General features: G+C 37.7%; 1 protein-coding gene across 3 annotated transcripts in view; it reads left to right on the top strand.

The window, feature by feature from the left end:
• ebf1b (EBF transcription factor 1b) overlaps positions 1–25,533 on the top strand; it is a 136,603-nt gene that overhangs the window by 6,000 nt on the left and 105,070 nt on the right. For all 3 annotated transcript variants that reach the window (XM_058758318.1, XM_058758319.1, XM_058758317.1), the window contains exons 5-6: positions 5,295–5,368; positions 10,053–10,121. In XM_058758318.1, the coding sequence (XP_058614301.1) occupies positions 5,295–5,368; positions 10,053–10,121 (143 nt within the window). The remainder of the gene's footprint in view (positions 1–5,294; positions 5,369–10,052; positions 10,122–25,533) is intronic.

Below are 25,533 nucleotides of genomic sequence, written 5' to 3'. Positions count from 1 at the left end.
AATGAAATCTTTAGAATAGGCAGTGGGGCGGGATTTGCACTTAACAGGTTTGGCGAAAATAATCACACCTTTATCCTGGGATTGTAACTCATAATGGTGTACAGAAGAAGGAGCCGGGGACGTGGGGGGGGGGCTTTTAGGTGTGAGTTTGACAGTTAAAACTGTGATCAGCAGATTCAGCGCCGACACATCTGACAAACGTAGCGCAGAGACAGCAGACCTCCCACATTCCTCCCACATTCCTCCCTCATCTTTCCTACTTTTCCTTTTCCTCTCTCGTTACCTCCTGGATTGTTTGTTTTTAAGATGCAGTACGAGATGTTCGTTGTTTAGCTCGAGCTAACTTGAGCTTGAGCTAAACTTAGCCAGTGAATCAGACCACGCCCTCTCTCCAAAACCCCGCCCTCCAAAGGCAGGTCAAATGCAAAATGCATTGTGAAAGGCTTGGCAATACACATTTCTTTTCACGTACTGTAGCTTTGTTTTATCACTCTTTTAACCCATCCGCTCCACAACTCTCTTCGTTTCAGCCTTGTTTTGTTCCCTGCTCTCCTGCTCAAATTCTTGCACCGTCTAGAAGTCTCTCAGATGTCTGTTAGCTGTCTCTAGAAACCCTGTGTCTATTCTCCTGTCTGTCTGCCTGCCCAACTCTTGCGCTCTCTTCCTCTTCTCTTGTTTCTCAGGCTTTATGTCTGAACAGCTGATCAGGGGTGGGTTGGGATACTTATTCGTGTATGTGAACGCTTCTGTGTGTGTGGGAGAACAAAGAGTGAAATCACTGCCAAGACAGCACCTCTTTAAAGGTAGCGCAGTGGCCTGGGAAAAAAGGCAGCCGTGTTCTTAATGGCATGCTAACAGATGATGCCAACTGTGTAGGAAGTAGGTTTCCATGTATTTATAGCGTCTTGTTTACTTGCCTTCGATTTCAGGCGTCACATCAAAGCCATTGAGGAAAATGCTGGATGAAATATGAAAAGTGTGCTTGGCGAGATGAAATATGTATTACAAGGCATATGAACGTTGCATGCTTATTAATGTGCCCCTCTCGCACTTTGGCACGCAGTTAAAACTGCCCTAAATATCACACTTGTAACATTAACATAGGGTAATTTTTTACGCGCCACCTTTGCACATTTGATGTTCCTGCTAAATCAAAAAGAAACTATTTCCTGCGTTTATTACAGCGCTTCCTGTTCTTTGATCGCAGTAAAAGCAGCCAAGGCATTTAAAAGTTATCAAGATGGCACACTTTAAAATTTCCCTTTTGAAAGCGCTTAATACAAACAAAATATACAAAGACTAATTAATCTTTATATGAGTCATTTCCATTTGTGTGATTGGAGGAATTTGTGTCACTACAGGCAAAACATTGTGTTGCATGCACTGGACAATTTTGAGATTTTGGACTATTAAACTTCCATAATAAAAGTCTTGTTTAAGACTAGTGGAAAGAAATATTCAAATGACACATTTAAGTGTTTATTTTATTACACTTTCATCTGTAGATTTCAATTACAATACATATTTTTAAAGGCCTTTTCTTTCTGAGCCAGAAATCTCGACTTCAGTAGCACTTACATACACCTTTACCGTTTTATTTTTACCTATATACTAAAGGTTTTGCAGAAGGTTTTGTTTATATCATTTGCTTGATTTATATAATATTTTATTACTAAAAAGTTTTTTTTTTATTTCCCTGCCTGTTGAAAATATGATATGATTCATAAAAAGAAAGATCCTCTCTGTGAAAGCCTGTACCTGAAATGAATAAATAAATAAATAAATATTCTGATTTTGGCTATATTCAGATTTCTGTTTTGCAAATGTATGCAAATTAGTGTATATTTAATGAGATATTTCCTCATTTGCATATTTAAAAATTCAGTAAAGCTTGTAATACAAAACATTTAATTTTCAATGTACTGATTTTTTTGTGCTTTGAGAAAAGCAGGATTTTACAAAAAAAATTATATTATGTGAGAAATAACTTATCAAATAAAATAAAATAAATATTAAATAAAAAAACAATAACGTGCATTCGTAAAATAAGTAGGATAAATGGCTGACTTTAATGGTGGGATATTACCCGAATTACATTATATAATAGATTCATAATATTTTATTAAGGCATTAAAGCAAGTGGAAGAATACCGCTGTTCCTGAGCACAGCTCAGCCGGAATGGGCGAAGATAGATTTGGTGTTTATAGATAGAAATACGAAGCAGGTCTTTGGGCTGGCAGACAGTGATGCATGCTGTGTACTTCTAGAAGACCTTGGCCCCCATTCCCTCAAAGTGAAAGAAAACCATCTGAACAAATGCTCCGAGCTTGCCAACTCCAGCACTGGCTGTAACAATATCGCTTTCAGTGCCTTTGTATAATGTAAAGTACATCTGAAAGACATCAAACAATGAGCCAATGTATCGTCTGTCTCTGGATATTTCTCCTGTCAAATTACCCTTTTCTTGGTAGATAGAACTTCGCGTCAGTGTTTTTTTCCAGTTAAGGTCAATGTGACAAACTTTTTTGATGCTGGACAGGCTTGCTGAATTACACCTCCGTTACATGGCAGAGAGTAATGACTGTACGTAACGGGACAGATTTGCTGCCAGTCGGTATGCCTACGAACGAGATCCCAGAATCTTAGCAAGGTGACACGCTTGGCGTAGTCAAATGCGGCACTGTTCGGAATGGCATACCATGTCCAACATTCGGCTCGGGGAGGAGGGGGGACACACAAGGCTTTGCCAGCCTGGCAGCGCTGTGTTTTGTGTTAAGGAGGGGTGAGAGCAAAGCCGAGAAAATTTGGGAGAAAATTGGGGGGCCGTACCAGATGGTGCACCGTGCTCCAGTCTGGCATCCCAACTGCTCTCTCGCACCCACCTCCTCCAGCCTCCTGCCTCCCCCCACCGCCCCTGTGCCACACGCCACTGATGGTTTGGCACGTCACATGCTAGCATAGGTCGTATGCCAGTGAGCGCATAGGCACTTCACATTTTTACCCATGAGTGCTAGATGCAAAAATGAAAGACAAAAGATGAGTGAGTGAGTGAATTGAAGAGATAAATACTGTCATATGAAACAGTAATATTGTGAAACATAAAATAACTGTTTTCCATTTGAATCTATTTCCAAATGTAATTTATTCCTGTGACATTAAAGCTGAATTTTCAGCATCATTACTCCAGTCTTCAGTGTCACATGGTCCTTCAGAAGTCATTCTAATATGATATTTGGTGTTTGATTATTATTGGTGTTTAATTATTAATAATGGTTCGTATAATTAAAAATATTTCTTTTTTAAGATTATTCAATAAATTGAAAATTCAAACGAACAGCATTTATTTAAAATATAAATGTTTTGTAACATTATAAATATCTTTACTGTCACTTTTGATGAATCCTTGCTGAATAAAAATATAAATTTCTTAAAAAAAATTGCCTGAAACTTTTTAATGGTAGAGTATCACAAAAATATTAAGCAGCACAACTGTTTTCAACATTGATAATAATAATTTTTTTTTTTTTGAGCAGCAAATCAGCATATTATAAGTTCTTTTAAATAGTAATGATGTTTCACAATATTACGGTTTTACTGTATTTCTGATTAATAAATGCAGGCTTGTATAAGAGATCTTTTTAAACATTAAAAATCTTGTTCCAAACTTTTGACTGATAGTGTAGCCTATGTAATTATGTTAAATTTTGTACAAATTTTTAAATGATGTTTAAATTTCTTTAACCTGTCCTGAAGTATACAAAACTTCATTTGGAGACTGACATCACCAAAATATCAGTAAGTGAGTCAGATCTTGATTCACAATCCACTCATTCATTGAGTTATTTGTTCATTCGTTTGAATGGATGATTAAATGAACTGGCTCGAGCCGTTTGCTATTGAGACTGACCGTTATTGTATGTATATGATTCACTAAGAGGAATTAACTCATAAGTATCGTTTGCTCAGCCCCAGGGCTCAGACTTGGTCGTGCTGTGTGTTGCTGAATCACTTAAAAGAATCAGCTCATAAGAGTTGTGGTGTCTTTTCGAAATACCGTTTTGGATATAAATGGATAAATCATCTTTACCTGCAGTGCAGAGTAGTTCACAAGCTGCACGCACTTGCAGCTTCGTCGTTGACAAACGATAGAAGACATTACGTTTTTTTTCTTAAATTGAATGGATAGTGGGCAAATATCCACCCTCAGTCAGCGCTCATTTTTTATTATCTTATAAAATATGCCATAACTATTTCAGTGTGAGAAACCGTGGCAAATGATTCAGTGCGTAAGTGAACTATCCGAATTCATCAAACTGAATCGCGAACAATTTCAGATCTTTTTGCAAACCCATATGACCAATTAGATCAAAAGAGTGAATCTTTTGCGAATCTGGCATGCTAGTTCTGATTCTAAATAGTTGATAGAAAACACACAACATGATTGCTGAAATGTTGCTGGTATATTTGAATCCCATTGACAAATAACTAGGCCTATTTATCAGTAAAATTTAGATACAGCTGCATTTCACAGGGGTTTGTGCCCCAGTAAAAACGGTCTTGCGAACAGTATTTCCTTTTGACATTCAGTTGTATAATTTTTGCTAAATATGGTTCCCCTTATCCATAGGAATCACTGTCTTTATCTCTCCCGCTTGTTAGAATCTGAGCAGCCAGTTACGTTTCATATCATCTCCTCCACCTACAACAGGTGTTCTTCGGCTTGTTACCCATCCCTTAAACCGTTCGGAGCTGGTGCTATTGTACATCCCAGCCTCTACCACATGTTACCCCACCTCAGCCCCAAGCCCTGTAGGGAGAGTAATTACTTGAGCTAGAAGTGAAACAATGAGCCCTTCTTATTGGAGCACCTTCATTTCTCACCTTCTGTTTTCCTTTATGTAATGAGCCACAGTCCTGTGTGGAGCCAGAGCTCTGGACAGCCTGTCCAGAAATATTGGAACAGCTTAGACGATTCCCCATGACACATGCTGATAAAAATTAAATACGACCAGGCCAACAGGCTTTAAAGGCAGAATTACGCCTCCTCGCAGCGTGTTTCTCAAGTGGAATTGGCTTCTGTGAATCCATAGCTGAATGTGAGGGTGGATAAGTGGAGGAAATGTTTTTTTTGGAATGTTGTGTGGTCAGTGTCAACTTCCTAAAATATATATTTTGAAACATCTTCATATGAAATGTGCTTCACTTAATTTTGATTGCACAAAAGATTCATTCTAGTGTTGAGTAAAGCCTGTGCGAGTCCAAACACTGACTTTTTTCCCCTCTCTGTTTAAAGGCCATCATATATGAAGGTCAGGACAAGAATCCGGAGATGTGCCGTGTGCTCCTGACTCATGAAATCATGTGCAGGTGAGACTTTTTCCATTACACTTTGTCCCAACCAGGTGCGATGCGACAAGTTTCCAAGTGATTCGTATGTCCTGCTGAAAATGCTGCGTGACAGCACAATCACAGCAAATCAGAACATATTTGACATTTAAAATTCCCATCAAACTGTATAGCACATTTAAAAAAAAATTATAATTATAAATAACAATTCAGTTCATTCCACTGGCTGAAATAACTTTTAATTGGTGCTTTATTCAGTGCCTTATTAAAAATCCTACAGAAATTGCATCATGCCTTATGTCATCTGAGCAATGTTATTGTAACCAATAATGTGTTTTAAATTTGATTTTAAATATTAGTATAACAGCAAATACATACATTGTTAAATTAAACATTTCTCATCCTTTCTCTGTGTTTTACCTAACTTATGTTTTGAAAGCTAATATACTTCAAGCTGATTTTATACATACTATTTTTTGATTAGGCATTACAAACTACTACCCTCAGGGGTCCTCGGCAGATTCAGCTCAACGGGCGAACTGAATTGTTCATGACACTGGAAAACCATAATTTGCTGTGTACTAACTCTAGTCAGGCAGGTGGTATTAGCGGACAGAGACATTGTGATTATAGAGAGCATTTTATTTGGACATAAATGACATAATCCTGCAAACAAAATCATTCAAGTCATTCGTATTTGTAGTCCACTCTAAAGTTGCTATTTGGGAGTACACTAGCACATAGCAAGCCTCAAAGCTAATAAACATGGACTGCTGCAAAAACTCACTCTGTGTTTCAAATATGCCTACATCCCTGCTATGTAGTATACTAAAAACAGTACATGGAATGAGTAGTAGCCTATGTCCGAATTCACAGTACTCATAAAACCGTAGGCAAAAAGTATCTGGAATTTTCTGCTGAGATTCTGAAATACGCATCTGATGGATGCTTTACTATCCCATGAGGCCACAGGAGAGGAGATGTGAATGACAGCGCTGTTAGTCACATGACTGACAACATGGCAGATGTAGTACATCTGGATTTCATTCATACTACCTATGTTCATGCTATACAGAACATTCTTTTCTAACATTCGAAAAGTTATACGATTTCGGACGCAGCTTTAGATTTTGATTTCATGGGGAATTTATATTCAGGCATGTTGAACCAATGAGATTTTGCTCTGACCATCAAAATGAATGTCCTGTTGCTTGTCACTTCACTCTGTTGCCTGATACACTCTAATGCTGTATTCTGTTTCAATTCATGCTAATACTATCCAGGTCAAACTCACAAACCCCTAGTGAACAACAGAGAGAGAGAGAAAAAAAAAAAACACAAGTAGAAGATGACTTTTTCTATCAAATGCTATGTATTTAATTAACATCCAAAGATGAATTTGCTTAAAAGTAGGTTGTGATGATCGACTCGCGCCTATTTTTAGTGGTATTTTAACAGTGCCGCCACCCTTGTAACCCCCCCCACCCCCCCATGAATATCACCCTGATGCCTGGTTAATTAGGACAAGCAGAAACTCATTACTCAATCTGAAATTTCAGTCTGCTCCGTTAACAAATGTGCCCTGGCTCACGTGGCATCTATGAAATACATGCAAGGTTTTATCAGCAACGCATCACGCAACCTAAAGGTGTTATAAAGGCACTTTTGCAGTTTTTACTGTTAGAACTGACAGCTAATGTATACACAAACCGATGTAGTCTTCACCCCCCACCTGCCAAATCAGCATTGATAGGCAATCGTGTATGTGTGCGTGCGATAGCCTGTATGTGTACCTTCAAACGCTGCCGCAATTATAAGCAGAAAATTAGGCTGTTCACCATTAATCAGCTCCACTAATTGCCACGCACCACCATTAGCCATATGGTGCCATGCCAGCTTGCAAGTGTGGGACAAAAGTGCTTATTCCTATCATTTTAACAAACTAGGGGGAGAGAAAAAAAAAACAGGGAATGTGTTTCAGGATGTTGTTTGTCGTGAAACTGGCCAAAATTGTTCTTCTAAAGACTAAAGTTGTCATAACACAAATCCAATGTCATGAATCAAAGGAATCATGGAAAGGAAACATATGTTGGAGGCGTGTGATGGTAGCCACGTTCCAACGTTGACAGAGCCGACTACATCCTACTAATTACATGAGCCCATTTAGACATTTCTTCAAAAGCCGCATCAGGAAGGAAGCGTTAAGATCTAAGATGCGATTTCCTTTGGGTGTCCTACGGGACGATCTTGAAGAGGATCAGGAAAAAGATTATAACCTTCCCAACCTCCCAATAAGCTAATATAGGCATGCAATAATTACTTGCAGTTGTATTTGCTGAGGCAAGTGTTTATTATTTTCCATACTTAGTGTTAAGTGTTTGTTCAAATATATAAACTCTATAAGTGTTATATAAGTGCTACTGACCTCAAATAACTTATTTTTGATAGCAGCCACATGAAGTAGCAATGTGATATTAGGGTCAATATTGTGTCAGGTTTTTAATTTTAAATTTTTTAATTTTATTTTTGTTTTGTCCAGATCTATTAATTCATTAAAAATATATAAAAAATGCAACACATACATACATTGACTTTAATATGTATATTTCTTTGATGAGCATGTTTTAATGTAATTTTATTTTATTTTATTTTTTAAACTGGAGACAGAACTGCTTCGCTGGTTATTAATATATATATATAAAAAAAATTTGTCATGTGGTGCAACCAAGTGAGTACCCTTGAAGACCTTTATGGCTGTGTTAAGGTCAATAAGTCTTTTAAAATATCAGATATTTTTATCCTTTTATCACAAGGCATTGTTAGAATAGGTTGTAAAATGTCATGTAGTGTAACTCCTCAAAACAATGATATTTATGAATTAATAATCCATGATATTTCTATATTTTAAATATTTTTCAAGGTAAAAATGATCTAAAACATAATATTTTTTACATATATTTATTAAATATTTATTTATATATATTATTATTTTTTGAAAGTTGTGTACACATGCATTAAAGGTTTAGGAAAATTAGTTTTTTTTCTTTTTACTCGATGGTTATATCACACAGCATTTTATGGTCGTTACATTTAATGCTTTGTTGTAAAACAAATTATTGCTGCGATTAGTTATCACAACTTAAAATTCTACATTGGAATAAGTAATAATGTGTTGTTTCAACTTAAAGTGTTCATGCTTGACATACAATTATAGGTTTAGTTTAGTTAGATTGGATATCTCAACAACAACAACAACAACAACAACAACAACAACAACAACAAAAAAACAGTAAATTTGAAGTTGTTATAACTAAATGTAGCAATTTATTTGCAGTGTGTAAGCATTTTTCAAAACCAAAATGAGAAAAACATGAACTGCAACAGCAATGTACTGTCAACCACCCGCAACACTTTTGCATCATGCCTGTGAGTTTTGCAAAAATGTAGTTAACAATATTTCTATTTAATTGTTTTGAATGCGTATCTATAAATTTGAATGCTCAAGGTTTTGTGTATCAGGAGCTAAACCATGTCTCCCAGGGGCGCTGCCGGATTTGATCATTAGGCTCCTACAAATCTTCTTCCTGCACTGTATAAATACACACACACATATATTCACACACACACAGAGGCACTGCAGTCCCTTGTTCCAGTCCTTTGGGAGGACACTGACCTAGTTGAGGAAGCCTTGCAAAGGAGGGGCGAGAGAGATAGAGATGTAGATGTAGATAGAGGGAGAGAGAGAGATTTTAGTCTTCTATTCATGATGAGTTTCTAAAGAAAGACATCCATCATGCATACCTGAAGAAGTGTATTATATAAATCACATACACATGGTTCCTCATGAATAAGCATGGTACATCTCATAATACAATCTGAACGTTTGTAGTCCGTGAATGAATGATAAAGTCTATTGATACGTCTAAAAACTGTGTCATTGGAGAAAATAGGGAGCTGGGAATGAGGTAACAAGAGAAACCGTGAGGTGGGAGGGTGGAAGCAGAGAGAGTTGTGGGAGGAAGAAAAACTGAAGGGGGAAGGACAATGCCAGGGGTGTCATGTGACAGTTTTGTCCCCAGCCCTTATTCAGTGTCCTACTGCCATCTGTGCGGTGGAAATGTGATGCCGGTGGTCTCCAAACCGCCGCTGAAGCCCCTCACACACCTTAAATTCTCCTCTCGTCATTCTGCTAAACCTTCATCACCTATGCAAATGCAGTGAAAGTCTAGCAGTCCCATTGAAAGTGCTTAACGTGTTAATGTGGCGGTAACAAACTCCAATACACAAGGTGGCGATAGAGTTACAGTTTATCTTTTAGGTTAACAAGACATCAAAGATTGACTCTAATTGCTTTCTTCATACATGTCATTGTGCAAGATCCATCGGTTAAAATTATTCAGAAGACAAAAAGGTCCTTCATCTATTAAATTTTAAGCCTCTGAAACGACTTTCCTTTTTGAGTGATGTCACCAAGCCCTCTTTTAAACCCCTCCCCTTTAACTATCTGACTTTTAATCTAGTCTAACTTGCATATCTAAGCATTTACACTTTCTAACGTTGAGTATGTTTCTTTGTCAAAGTGTTTAAAAATAGAATCCTGCATAAATCTTAATAGACAAAATACAAAGACATGAAAATAACAGACAAAAAGGTTGTTTAGATTTGATTTATAATATGATTTAAACTGATATTTTCTTTTTTTCAGCCGCTGTTGTGACAAAAAGAGTTGCGGGAATCGCAACGAGACACCCTCGGATCCCGTCATCATCGACAGGTAGGAAACTCTCCCTCATTAACACTTCCTGACACTGTTTGTGTTCCTGAAAACATCTGATACTTTCATTGTTATCGTCATGCTGTTTGAGGCTGTGGTTGACGTCGCTTTTGAAGCAGTTCTCAGGACACGCTGGAGTCTTACGGCCGTCACGGTCTGTTGTGTGTGTACGTTTGAGTCACTTGTTAGTTAAATACTCTGTCATGTTGTTTCTTTTGCTGCTATTTTTTCACCATGTTCTTTTTGTTGTGGGTTCAGGATTGGGATTGGCCCAAACACTTGATATTAATGTGCTTTTTATTGCTTTCTTTGCCTGAGTAAATTACAGGCCTAAAGGCTTTAGTCAAAGGCTAGTCTTTGTGTTAAAAGTGTTTAGTGAGTAATTTCTCTTGAGAACATGTTTGACAGTAAACATGTAAGCAATTTAGATAATATCTACATGGTATGTATTTCAAATTGAGATCTGGCCCGGTTCTGGATTATGGTTCCCCCTTAAGAAGTAAAAAAAGACAGTGTTCTTGGTCTTTTTATTCTGTCTTAATCAAACCCACATGTATAATGGGCTGTGAAACAATAGACGCCAGAGACCCTTGGCCCCCCCCCTCATCCTCGCTACCCTGTTCTCGCCATCTCTCTCGATCCCCCAGGGTATCGCTTTCTTTCACCTAACATTCATCTCTTTAAATCCAAAATTAAACCCCTGCATCCTTTTTGAATGATGTAATTGTAGTTGTAATAATGTTAGCGTTAATGCTAATAGGATTCTTAGCAACGCTAAAAATTTCACAGTCCTTGAGGTAGTGTTTTCATTGCCGTTAATGTTGTTAGCTGCAGGCTAGCTCTGTGCAGTTATGTGTTTTGCAATGTGGAAGCTATTAGCCGACGTCTAAGGGCATTTATTTTGACAGGTCATGGTTCTCATGGATTGAACAAAACAATCTTTTTCCCATTGTTGCAGCAACTGCTACGCTCAATGAAAATTGCTAAACGTTCCTTTGAGACAATATTTAGGCACACGAGGTGAACATATCAAGAGCTGCTTAGCCTATTTGAAGAAAATCAGCACTGAATCACGTTTCATTTGGTCTCGCTAAAAAGGCCCTTGCTGGAATATATGCAGCTTCCCAACTTCCCAAGACGCCTTTTTTCCATAATCTGCCCATAACACTGGGAAAGGCCACAAATCAAGGGTATATCTCAGTGAGAATCTATTGCCGAAGGGGGAAATGACTTGATTTACACCACATGGAATGGTGTGTAAGAGTTATTGTGTGCAGATGACCAGACTAGGTTGATTTGTGACGTTTGTCAAAAGACCGTTCAGGCTCATTTGTGAAAATTAAACCCCACTGAGAAGGGAAAAAAAAAAGTTTCCCACTATATCGGCTCTCCCGGTTCTGCTGCTTGTTTACTTCAGTTTTAGACAGCAGTCAGTAAGGAGTTGGACAGTTGCGGCTGTTCGGGTTCAGCCACTGACCCGTTCCTGCAGAATGGACTCAGGTGTGACTGGAGCTGCTCAGCCGACCGCGCTCGGACACAACAGATCTGCCGCCCCCTTTCATACCTGGCTCACGTGTTTGTGGGTAGCCGACACAGTTTATGCTTCACTTGACCAGAACGGGTCAGAACTCTTGGGAGCCAGCTGTGCCTCCCTTATACACGCTCATGTGCCTTTAAACCTCACTGAGCACACAGGCTCGATATGAACACAGGCTGATGAACCTGCTGGAGGATCTCATGTGCATTGGTCCCATGTGCAGTGAAAAGGCCCACTAGAAGGTCTTGGTAACTTCAAGGCCATCAAATCTAAAATTACTACATTCCCAACTAGGAGGGAATCTTCAGGCACCTCATCTTTCAGTTTTGTTTTAGGGAATCATAATAGTTCTCAATTCAGTTTTTGTGCATATATATTATTTGTATTGTCGTGCAATTGTTTTTTCCTATGTAAATGCAGTTATAACACTGTTGTTCTACGTTAGAAAGTGTGTAAATGTGCCTTGACATGGCATATATCCAACCTCTGTGCTATCATTTTAGCATAAAGAAATCTTTCAATGTAGTGTAGCAGATGTTGCAGATTTATATATATATATATATATATATATATATATAGCTGTATTGTTTGTCCTGCATATTTGTTGTTTTTTAACTACAATTTATTTCAAATTCTGATTATGAATTTTTCTGCACTGATGCAGAATTGTGATGCATTTGTGCTGCAATTTTTTCCCTCAGTCCTGCTTAATAATCCTCCCACACATATTTCTTTGCATATAAAATCTTTTTTTTTTTTTTATATATAAAGGTGAGTGTTTGGATGTTGTGATCTGATCTGATTGTGTCACTCCTGATCTCTCGTCGCATGTTTCTGCAGCCCAGAGAAATGGGTCATGCAGGAAAGAACAAAAAAAATAAATAAAAAGGTGAAAAAAAGAAGAAAACAATCTAATTTTGGTATGTATCCTTGGCAGCTACACATTTTCTCACAAGCTCAATGACAGCGTCTCGATTATGACTTATTATTTCTCCTAAATGCGTAACCTAAAGAAAAATAAATCCGAGTTCCGCCTTTTCCCTCTGAGTTATTTAGCTTGGTTAATAAGGGCTCATTAGCGCGCACTTCTTTCAACGAGCCGATTTGATTTCACACCAGTAATTAGTCTGACTATGGCTAATTCTGCTGGTTTTGCATTGAGAGTGATGCTCTAATTAGATACACAAAGAACACAGCTAATCCAAATCTGTGTTAAAAACACTAATGAACCCTTATTATGCTGTTAAAACAACTAATTTCATATTTACTAAGATTCAGATTGTAAACAACATCTGTAAACAAACAATATCCACCCTTGCCATTTATCGACGAATATATTTGACCGAATCGTCCGACTGCAGGTTGTCGTTAGTCCTTTCAATTTATTCGCACAGGCAGGGGGAATACCACAAATCATAACCGATCACAGAATTCGTAATGAACTCCACTGGGCGCTTCGATTTACGCCACATGTAAAACGATTCCTTTCATACTTATTTATCTGGATCTCTTTATTTGTTTTATTTGAACCGCTCCCTCTCGCATGCATGTGTGTGTGTGTGTGTGTGTGTTAGTGTCTCTAACGTGCTGTATAACATTAGCGACTCCTCAGCCGGGCCATATGTTCCTCTCGGCCTCACCCTCTCCCGGACTGACCTTTCATCGGCTCTGTAAGATTATTTCCAATACTTTAATCCCGTCTCATTGACATGGACACAAAGCACACTGACATCTAATAGACGCCTCCTCACTTTCTCCTTTCTTCCTCTTGGTTTAATCACTTTCAGTTCAGGCCCTTCACCCCCACCTTCCTCCACTCCAACCCCTGCAGCCCTGGACGTCTATTGTTCACATCTCATTTTATTCCAGACCCTCCCATCTCACTTCTGTTTATGTGCAGAGTGCCAAAAAAAGCCTTGGATAAGTAGCCGTGTCCCTAAAATTAGCGTTAGGAGAAAGTTTTTATTTTTATTCAAAGGGAGCTGTGTACTTGCTTTACGCGACGGACGGTAGCATGTCAATCGAAATCCTTTCCTGTTGGCCCGTTTCAAACATCTCCACTTACCAGCCGCCTATTGTATCTGTGATGTTAGATCCTCTGGCGCAGGAGGGGTACAAGAACGGGTGTGTGTTTTCTCTAACGCACCACAAGAAGTTACTTGAACGCTCTGCCGTCGGCTTTTAGGATGTTTCATCTTCCCCTCTCAGAGGAAGTAGTTCTCTATCCACTCTGGGATCACGAGGGCTCTTGCGGTGATGCGGTGAGCCCACGCTGAGGGATGTCAGAAGCTGTCAGAGGGGCCGGCGAAGAATGGAATGTGAAAGTTCCCGTGGATACCGTGGGACTTCCTGTACCCCCAAGACTCGGTTCTCAGCCCCTCTTGGCTGGCCTGACTCTCAGCGCTCAGAGCTCAACATCTGGATCTCTGTTCTCTAACCAAAACAACATTCGCAGAGCTGATGGAGGGAAATGGGTCACCATGCCCTTGAATTTTACATTTAATGGCCTGCTGAAAAAGTGCAGCTCTAAGCTAAAAGTTCACGGCGTGCAGGCAAAATAGATCTCAAATCGCATTAGCTTGCTGTGCATGATCATGATTCTTTTTGTAAGAAATATGATCAAGTACAATTTTTACATTATTTTATGCTGATTTTTGCAAATTTGGACACATTTAGGAACGGTTCAGTGTTGATAAAATATCAAACTATGTGACATTTATTTCAAAGGAAGATAGCCAAAGCACTTTTCAAGCAAAACACTTTGCAAAAAGAAGCTTGTTAAAAGTGAAGTGTGTAATTTTGGCATACCATATAACAGAAGCCCGTTTTAACAAAAATAAATAAATAAATAAATAATAATATATATATATATATATATATATATATATATGTACTGTGTATATTTATTATGTATATATAAATACATACACATGCAGTATATATTTATATTCATATAATTTATATTATATATAAATATATTTAATATATAAACATAACGTGTGTATTCATATATGCATAATAAATATACACAGTACAAACACATATATTATGTAAACAAAACTGTTACTTTGGATGCAATTAAATGCGATTAATCTGACAGCACTAATCTATATATATATATGTATATATATTATATAACTGACTTCATATCTCACTGTGGCTTGTAATTCTTATTGCACTTTTATTTCTCATAACTGTAGCTTCATTTCTCATAAATTTGGCAGCATTTCTGAAAATTGGGACTATATCTCTCAATCAAATAACTACTATTTGTCAATTGTGACTTTATTTATCATTCTTGTCCAATACAACCTCATGCCAATTCGTTACTATTTTATGTTTTATCAATTTGGTGGCTAATTCATGTAATCTCATTTGTATGGTTCTAAAGTAATGAATAATATTTAAACACTTCCCCCGACTGGTTATCAAACATTGTCTTGTTCATAATTCATGTGCTGAATACCTGTGGTTACTCCTTTGTGAACTTCATATTGACTTCTGTTAAAATCATTGCAAAAATAAAGAATGTTAGTTCTGTGAAAAACATGTCCATTATTTGTTTACAGATGTAATGCAAGACATTCATTCAAGTGCCCCTTTAGTGCCCAAATCCTTTATGGAGCGATCGTCTGAGAATTGCGTTCGGACCACACCAGCGGGATACTACTGTGACATTAACGGTTTAATTAGCGCTATCTATGACCCAGCACACGATTGTCTCAAATTAGACTGAGGCGACCATTGTTAAGTTAATCCAGTCCAGATTGGCCTATTGAAGACAGAAGAAATGCAAAAAAAGGCTTTTAGTGGCTAGTGTGAGAAAGAGTGGCAGAAATCAGCAAGGACTGAAAGGCAGAGGAGAGAAAGAGGCGAATCCGTGGCTTGTTCGAATGCGTCTGCTTGTCAGTTTAGCGCTGTGAGGTTCCTCGTGCTTTCTCAGTGCCAGCTCTTTGTGACAGGCTGCGTGTGGCCCACTTAATCCCAGCCAGGAAAGACGATAATAACAGTGTCGCCCTCTACCTCTCCAAGTTAATATACGGTTAACGACTTCTAGTTCACTGCCGAAAATCCTATCATGCGCCTGGTTGACCCCTAAAGCGGCGTGCGCATTTGTCTGCTTGTGAGTGTGTCTGTCTCTCTCTGTCTCAGCTTAGTTTTCACTAAAACATCAGCTCCTTTCTTTCTTTCACTGGCTTTTCTTCCTTCTTGCTGTTTTATTTGGTTTCTGTTGAACAAATCTTTAGAGTTTTGCTGGTGAGATATCACCTCCTTCCATTGCGCAAAAGGTAAAAGTAGCAGTTGTGTGTCCCCGTCTCCCTCACTGCCTCGAACAGAGGATTGAGTGTGTGTGAGACCTGTCAATCAAGCTGTCTGAATTCAGCTGTCAATCAGTCAGACTCTTTAGCTTTCCTATTAGCATCTGAGTTAGAGGAACCGATTTTAGGTGGCTCATTAACCCCGGCTTCAGTTCATGTTTTATCTTATAACTGAATGTACTGTACTTGTAGAATTTTGCAGTTAACTATTTTTAAAGCAGCATGAATGAGATCAGAAAATGCCTTATTTGAAAACCTGCGACTGACAGCAAATCTCAGCTTTTCCATGAGAGACAGATGTTTGAAATTCATTTTCGGTGATTTGTTTTATCCAGACAGTATGTTGAGCTCATGTTACTCTGGGAATGGTTGTTTACCATGCTAAGGTGTTCTGTGTGTTTGCGTGAGTGTTTGAAGATCGGAGCTCTGATGATCAGGGCTTCCTGCTAAATGAGATTTTGACCTGAGCTCATAACGGCAGACAGGATGGACCACTCCTAAGGCATTGATGTCACTTCCTTCTTTCTGCTACTCGTTTGCAGGTGCAAAAGAATAAAGTGTGAGAGACATGCAGCTTGTTGTAAACATGTTTTTCCATATAATGATATTTTAATTAGATTTCTTTCTCTGTAGGTGGCAATTATTCATCTGGCATTCATTTACAGTCTATTTACGTCTCAATTTCTATTTAATTTATTTACTAAAATAAAAGAGTCTGTATTGCATACATAATTCAATTTTAAAAATAACTTGTGAAACTATGCATTATGCATGCAACTATTAATGATTCAAACAAAAGTATGTTACATTGTTGTCACATGACCTATAATGTTGCATACTTAAGTCAACAAGTTGCATACAGTTATCATATTGCATTTTATGATATTTTGCATTTTTATCCAATTGTTCTATACAAATGTTTTGAATATTGGCAGTTCAGTTAAATGATATCACTTCCAGTTCATCTGGAAGGTTAAATGGAAGGTTAGATCTTTTGCATTGCATTGTGGGAGACAATATTCCCCACAGTGTTCTGTTTTCATAATGCACATCTGTTTTCACCAAACCTAACAGGTCATACAGATATTCTATGCATAAAATATGCATACTGTGCATATTATATATACTGTATACTGCAGTATGAGTAGTATGATATGCTATTCTGAACATGACCAAATTATACAAGATTACACAAGTCTGAAATCCTGGCAGACATATTAGAAGAAAAAAACAACAACCTGTACTTTTTTAACAAATAAATTATGTATATTGGTTAAAATATATTAAAGAATGATAAATATTATATATTTGATATTATAGAATTTAATTTAAATTTCAATTTAATACATTTAATTTTAATTTCCTCTACTGAGTCAAACTTGGCACCCTTGTTTGTTTTGCATTGCAGAATACTACTAAATCTATAAGCTACTTATTATTAAATTATTCTGTACAGACTAAAAACACTACCCCATGATTCAGAGCAGTAATTTAGACTTCTGCTTAGTTTGATGTTGGGGCCAATCTGGACCTGAGCCTCTCTGCTGGTCTTCCCCCTCTAGCATGTGGGTGGCTGTATTTATTCAATGCGAATTTTAGGGACTGTAACTGAATAATTTATTAATGTATAATGTATGGGATCTGCAAGCTCTCTGTATCCCCGCTGTGTTTTGAGTGTCTCCTTAGCTGGGATCCCCCTGTGCTTGGGGCCCATTGTTGTGTTTCGATTCCACTTCCTGTGGGGAAAGGTCACCCGTGGCTCTGAGAGAGAGAGAGAGAGAGAGAGAGCAGTGAATTATTCATGCCATTGACTTTGTGTCAGAGAGAAAGAGAAAGAGAAAAAAAAAGAAAACTGAGAAAGAGAGAGAGGAAGAACTGAAGATGTTTTATTCATTTATCCTATTTTGAATCCCTTTTTGCACCTTCCATCATTAGAAAGCTCAACATTTACATTTGATGCTAATTCACGATAGGCCCCCAGATTCCACCCGAGCATAATTCTCACACATTAGAATTTTTTCTTCAATCATTTTTAGAAATTCAACTATAATATGACAAACTTGTAATCTGTTCTGTTCCTTGACATTGAAAATGACAACATCCCAACTAAAGCAGTTTTGAATGGCTTGTTTGTGAATTAACTGCCATAAAAACAGACAAACCAAACCCAGTACCTTTACATTTGCACCTAGTGTTTCTCTGCGGTGGGCCTAACCAAGTGCCCTGAGGCGGTGTTTAAAGGGGCGGCATGCACACACACTACTCCTGAGCCAACCTCTTGGAACTATAAGGACTGGAATTGAAGTAGCGTTAGGGAGAAATGGCCTTGCCCCGGGATATGTTGCAAACAGATGTGTCCCTGTGTCCCTGTGCGTAACCAGCCCCCCATTATGCACTGGGCAATCAGCCCACTAGAACAGACAGGGTGGAAAGGGCGGTATGTGTGAAATGTCAGGTTTAACTTTGTCTTTGTCCACAAAACTAATTTTATTGATTTTTAAAAAAATATTTTTTTTTTGTTTATCGTGTTTTATAAACATGTAGCATGAAATACCTTGGAGTACCATGTACTGTAAATACCAGGGGGCCAAGGTTTGGCTGGATATTGTTAACAGTTAAATTCTTCTAACCATATTGCATCCAGTAAACTGACCATCCTTTGATAGCTATTCAAAGAAAGCAACATATGTTATTTATGTTATATATATGTTATAACAATTTTTTTTATGTTATTGTAGCAGCTATTGATTTTGTTTTAGAGGGCTTTAAAAGCTTCAGGTTGTGCAACGTCATGTGGTGTGACTCCCCCAAAAAGTATTGATATTTATGAGTTAATAACTTGATGATATTTGTAAAACTGCCTTTTACATTGAGAAGAAAAAAAAAACTATAATGTGTATGATATGTCAGTTTACCTTGATGGATACACCACATAACATTTTTAATATTAAATTTAATGGTATCAAAACTTTTGAAAAGTAGTAAGATTTAAAAAAAAAAGAAATTAATAGCAAAGATGCATTAAATTGATCAAAAGGGACAGTGAAGACATTTAGAATATTACAACATATTTTTTAAACTCTCTGTTAATCAAAGAGTCCTGGGTATCACATTTTCAAAAAAAACAAACAAAAAACAAAAACAAAAAAACAAACAAACAAAAAAAATATATATATGTGTTAAGCAACTGTTTTTAACATTGATAATTATAATAAATGTTTCTTTAGGACAAATTAGCATATTATAATGATTTTTGAAGCATCACGTGACACTGAAGACTGGGGAAATGATGCTGAAAATTCAGCTTTACATCACAGGAATATATTACATATTACAATAGAAATCAGTTTTAAGTTGTTTTAAGTTTTAACAATATTTCATATTTCATATTGATAATTTTATTTAATTTTTACTGTATTTTTTATCAAATAAATGCCACCCTGCACTCTTAAAAATAAAGGTGCTTCACGATTGCCATAGAAGAACCTTTTTGTCTAAATGGTTCCATCAAGAACCTTTAACATCTGTGAAACATCTGTTTCACAAAAGGTTCTTTGTGGCGAAAGAAGGTTCTTCAGTTCATAAAAAGGTAAGAAAGAGATGGTTCTTTAAAGAACCTGTGACTGAGTGGTTCTTTGTGGAACCAAAAATGGTTCTTCTATGGCATCGCTGTGAAGAACCTTTTGAAGCACCTTTATTTTTAAGAGTGTGGTGAACATAAGAGACTTCTTTCAAAAAGATGAAAAAGTCTTACCGACCCCAAACTTTTGAACAGTAGTGTACTTGTAATTGTCCCAAATACCGTCACGCCAAAGTACCATGGTATTACTATTCGATACCACCACTATGTGGCCACAGTAAGTTTTTGTGAGCACAAGTAGGAACATCTACTGCATCTACTGGCTGATAAAACTGTGGTTTGGATTTAGGTGCCAATGCAAAGAGCTACTCTCACTTAATGGTCATTAATATCACTGCCAGAACACCCCTCCCTTTACCTGACCTGAGAGTCCACGTATCCATGAATGGGCCACTGTGTACCCATCCCCCCCCCCCCACGGCTCCCAAATCACCACCACCTACCCACCCAGCGCCCGACCCGGTGAGTTTGCATTAGCAATGCCATTAAAATGAAATGGACGCTGTTGGCCAGGAAACCCAACTACCCTTTTGCTCAATAGACAGATTCAGTCACGTCCCTCGCCCCTCCCGGTGTAATGGCCGCGTATAATTTCCCATCGCGAGGCTGCGTGTGTGTGAGCCTGTGCACATGTAATTTCATTAGGCTGGTAAGTGGTAAACATTCCTCGCTCTGTTTTTTTTTCTAACGTAATTTAGCAGAACTCTGTGTACACATCGCTGCCGTATTTTGCCGCCGCGAGGAGGGCTGTTTTGAAATCATGCTTTTGAAGCGTCGCTCAGAGAGCTCTCCGCGCCAATCCATGCCGTCAGGACTTCAAAAGGCCGTTCTAAAGACGGCTCTCCATCAATGTGCCATTAATTTACATACTGCCTGCTCCTCCATCACTTTAGAGGGAAGCGCGCCGGGTGACACTTGAGATTTTAACTTTGCAGACTTTGACGGAAGGCTCCAAAGGGGTATGATCCACTTGCTTGCTCTGGTAGTCTCGGGGTCGACGACTGGTCTTTTGGTACCGGTCTGGTCTCGCAGTGACAGCGGGGGTCTGGGGACAGCTGGACCTTGGGGAATGGGTTGACTGTCACCATCCAGGCAGGGCATGATGGAGGATGCTGCGGTAGCTGTCAGTCTCGAATGTTTTGTTTGTGCACACGAGCCGTTTTCTGCAGATAAATGATAAAGTCTTGAAAGAGCAGACGGAAGCCCATATTGCATATTCATCTCCACTGGTTGGTATCCTCTTGCAGATACCTGTGCTTTTTTGCAGTTATGTTAAGAGGAAGGTGACATGGAGGTGGCCTTATTATTCTCCACCCTGGAGGTGTCTGGGAATGTGTATTTATGTAAGAAGCTTCAGTGCCAGTGCCTCCAGCTAGTAGGTCCAATATAGCCCTGAAATTCTTTTTACTCGCCTTTTTCCTCGATTTAGCTTTTTTGAAGGAGGAGGGGGTCGCTGCAGAGGAAAACCCTCTGGGGACGGTGGGGAGTGATGATTGACAGGCCGTTTGCAGCTTCTTCGTCACTTGCAGAACTAGACCCCAGCCCCTGGTGAATTCCTCCCCAAAAAGTTTCCAGCCTCCAGAGTTCAACGTCTCAGTCGGTGGGGAAACTTCAGACCCATAACAGTCATTAATACAGGTTGCAGGTGAGTTCAAGCAAACGGGTCGCGCTGAGAATGTAAACAAGGTGTAGATGTTGGCTAGCGAGTCAGCACTCCGGGCTGTGCTGAGAGAATCTAAAAGTGGGGGAAGGCTCTGGACGTGGCGGTCATGCATCACTCCATTATTAATAGCAGGGTCTGAATAAAAACGCAAACCTTGTCAGATTTAACGGATGGCTGCGTCCACACGGTCGGCCCATCAAAGACAGGCGGTGGGGTGCTGGAAGACCGGGGCGCCGCCAAACCTAAATGAGTGCGTGTGTGTGTCTTGGTATGTTTTTACGGCTCTACCTGCAGGAGGAAGCGAGTGGTGAGGGTTGCCAGGAAAGAGAGCTCACACCGTCAAAGCGATGTTGAATGATAAAACATGCCCTCTTTTTCTTGCAGAATATAATATTATCCAACTTATATAGAGACAAGGACAAATTTCCAAATAGTACAAAGTGCATCATAAATAATATATATTTTAAAGCTATATACAGTGCGAAAAATGATTTTTCAAACATGTAAAGATTATTGGAGTATGTTTTACAAGAAAATTCTATCATTTCAAAATTCATGTGTAATTCCATGTGTTACTTGCCATTTCTTTGTGATTATTTGTGAGATTTACTAGCAGTTTCTGACTGAAAATTATTTCAAAGTAAATCCTACACCATTTTTAGTGTAGGCTATATGGCTATTTCTTTAACTTTGGCCCCGCGGACGTTTAGAAAATAAACTTTTAAAACAGACTTTTCACGTTTTCACAGGATATTCTGCTGTTTGTTCTGCATGAACGTACATCACAGGAGAATTTCTGTTACTTTTTCTCATTTTCATAATTTCATTTTCATAATTTTCTCATTGTCATCATTTCCATTACAGTATCATTTCCACCACATCTCAAATTATGTATTGTGCTCAATAGCATTCTGTGATGGAAGTGACACGTTTAACATTTCATAACATGGCTGAGTTCTTTTGTTCTTTTCGTCTTGCTAAGGCTAATTTAATAGCTAGCATTTTATGGATCCCAAATATAGGCACATTTTGTATAATTTTGTAAAATTTCATCTTGATTGGAAATGACACACAATAGAAAATTCAGTTCACAAATAAATCAACAAATTTAAAATGAGTTCACAAATGAATTTAACTTTTTCGTAACACACCACATCTCATATATTTTGTATAATCGTCATATTTAAAAATGGATGTAAATAATTTTTCTGACATTAAATACTGAGACGGTTTTTGCCTTTGTTAAGATGATCATACTTTTTAACATTTTAAATTTGACAAGCATCAAATAATAAAATCCATTAAAAATAGGCATTTGAAAAGTAACAAAAAAAAGTTGACATCTGTTTTTTTTTTTTTTTTTTTAAAATCAATCCCTTGCCCAAATTTGTTGAAACAGAAATAAAACGGCTCACGAATAATGTTTTGCATGAACTGTACAAGCTTCTATTGAGCTGTCATATACACTTGTTTTGCTGTTGCTTCACATTATTTGGATTTATCTCAGCTATAACCACATTGTAACATAGCTTACTTAAAAAGCATAACCCAGGCGTAATATTGTTTTATCAAGCTCTCCATGGCCTATAATATGATGCATTTCTTGGTCCTCTTGATGGCCTCACTGGGTGTAGAAAACTCTTTAAAGTGTGTAAGGGTGGGCAGGAGCGAGCCAGCCTGGAGCTCTAGAATGAGCCACTGGTTCAGGGTGGGGGACTCTGTGTGTCAGCCTGTCTGGACCGCTTTACCGCTGGGTAATTAACAGGCGGCCGACACCGCAGTCATCTCTGTGGCAGATTGCTCATCTCTCTGTTGATCTCTGCCTCTCTCAGACAACCTTTTGACACAGACCAAGCAGCGAAGCATCTTCTAAGTGTGTGGTGGCTTTGTGAGGGTTTTAGAATTTTTTTTTTCAGTCATTTTAACATTTTAAATTGTGTCAGATTAATTTGCCACTCACTTGCATTTTGAAAGCAGTCAGCAATAATGTGCATTCTGTGACCTTGTTTTCTTGATGAATGGTCTTGGTTGGTGGTGAGTCCTCTGACGTGTTGTACAGTGGTGCTTGCATGCTGGTGACCAGAGTTTGAGTCCTGCTTGGGTCGTTTCCCAAATGTTCTATTGCATATGATTCATCGATGCAAATAAATAAATAAATAAATAAAAGCTACCTGAAAGCTATTTTTATGTTATGGCTGGAAATATATATATTAATTTATACTATGTAAAATAAATACATAAAATAAAAAATAAAATAAAAAATAAATAAATAAAAAAATCCAGATAATAAAATGTATACTAAATGTAAAGATTTATTTATTTTTGCTAAAAATTGTATTGTTAAATTATTAGAGTTTGGAAAATGAACTTTCAGTGGGCTTTAGACGACAGCAAAGGTGATCTAATTGTAAAAATAGGTGAAATGAGCATTCATAGTCATTCATAAATATCAGTTATATACCAATTCTAATAAGTCTTAAAATCATATCGGCCGATAACCAATATGGTACAGATATGGGTCAATATCATTGTAGGGTGTCTTTTGGTGTCCTGTACATAAATAACTCATTTGCCATGGTAACTTAACATAAAAATGAGTATGAAAGTGTGTGTTATAGTTTTTATATTCACAAAAAGCATTACTTGGCTCTTTAGATACATTTTCTAGATTTATTTTTTTAGTTTTGTGTAAGAGGATGCGTGTTATTTTGCTACGTCCCATGCACTGCTCATTAAATTTGAATGAGAGTAGAATACAGTCAAATCATGAAGTTAAAAAAATTTGTTCTCTATTAATATTTTGTAAAATGTTTGTTAAACTCAATTTGAGTGTATTGATCATTTGGTTACAAAAACAATATTTTTATTTAATAAAAAAGAAGAGTTTTTCCATGTCCCATGAATGGTTGTCCACCCTGTCGTGTTGGGAAATCCGCCTCTTTAAGAAAAGGCCATCCCCTTTAGTGACATCAGGACAACAGATTTTTTGTCTCTTCGGTGGTGGGAATTTCAACCGCTTAGGTGAATAAGTTGGTGACTTTTCAATTGACAAATTTTCTTTGTCTGAGTTTGCTTACTTGCTTTGCCAAAGCTTAACATGTCCACCCTGTCGGCATAAAATATGCCAGAAGTAATTAGAATACAGTATTTTCAAAATATGTAAGTTTAAATATACAAAATTCTCTTCAACAATCAGAAGTAGCTAGTCACAGTTTGTTGTAAGCTAATATGATAATTGAAGCTCAAAATGTCCACCCGTCGGCCACTTAGATTCAATAGAGTGGACATAAACATGACAGGGTGGACAGAATGAAAATGAATGGGGGGGGGGGGCATATATCAGTGTGACTGAGGATGTAATTATATTACTTATTATTATATTATTTTTTCGAAGTCGAATAAATGCTTCATTGTCATATTTTGTCATGATTTGTGTGTTCTGCCACACCGTCATTTGCTGGTCCACCCTGTCATCTTGATATTTTACGATAATTCAATCATATCCATATAATCCAGTGTGTTCAATAGCTAGGTGTTGGGGCAATAACATGCAAATAAAAAAACTGCATCCAAATATCACAGTTTTCTCCAAATAAGAAAAAAAATACATGTGTGAATTGAACGAGTTTCTTTAAGAGCACATGGTTTACATAAAATCTTTTATGTATTTATAATTTGAAAGCAAAAAAATAACCCTGTTTAGGAAAGGGAAATCATACCTTTCAGAAAATATAATTTGCATCTTAATTTTGCAATGAAAACGTATTTAACAATACTATATATGTCCATGACGGGGTGGACATATCTTATGGTTTATACTTCGAATAATTGCCCATAATTATCTAAAAAAATGTGTGGGAATTCAGATAATATGTTTCTATAGTACTTGAGTGTCTACTATTTATGATGTGGCGTAAAGTGAATGGGAAATTAAAGCCAAAAGTTTTGAGTATTGTCAGGGTTGAAAGGCACCCTATGGTGATACTGACCCATATATCAGATACATCTCTAGTTGTAATGATCTTTCACCACAATGGAGTAATTTTCTTTGCCTCTGAAATGACATTTTTTCCCCCACTAAATCAAACTAAATCAAATTCCAAAGTTTCACACCAAATATTATCTTTCTTGGAAATACAACACATTACTGTAGTCAAGAGGAAGACCTTTTCATCTGTGAGGTGAACATGTTGCAAGGAATTGGACCTCACATCCTCAGATGCAATTTCTGCATGATACTTGGCCTATCGACT

Source organism: Onychostoma macrolepis, chromosome 21 (genome assembly GCF_012432095.1).
Source record: "Onychostoma macrolepis isolate SWU-2019 chromosome 21, ASM1243209v1, whole genome shotgun sequence".
NCBI classification, from domain to species: Eukaryota; Metazoa; Chordata; class Actinopteri; order Cypriniformes; family Cyprinidae; genus Onychostoma; species Onychostoma macrolepis.
Note: the sequence above shows the minus strand (reverse complement) of the source record. Positions and strands in the feature narration are given on the sequence as shown.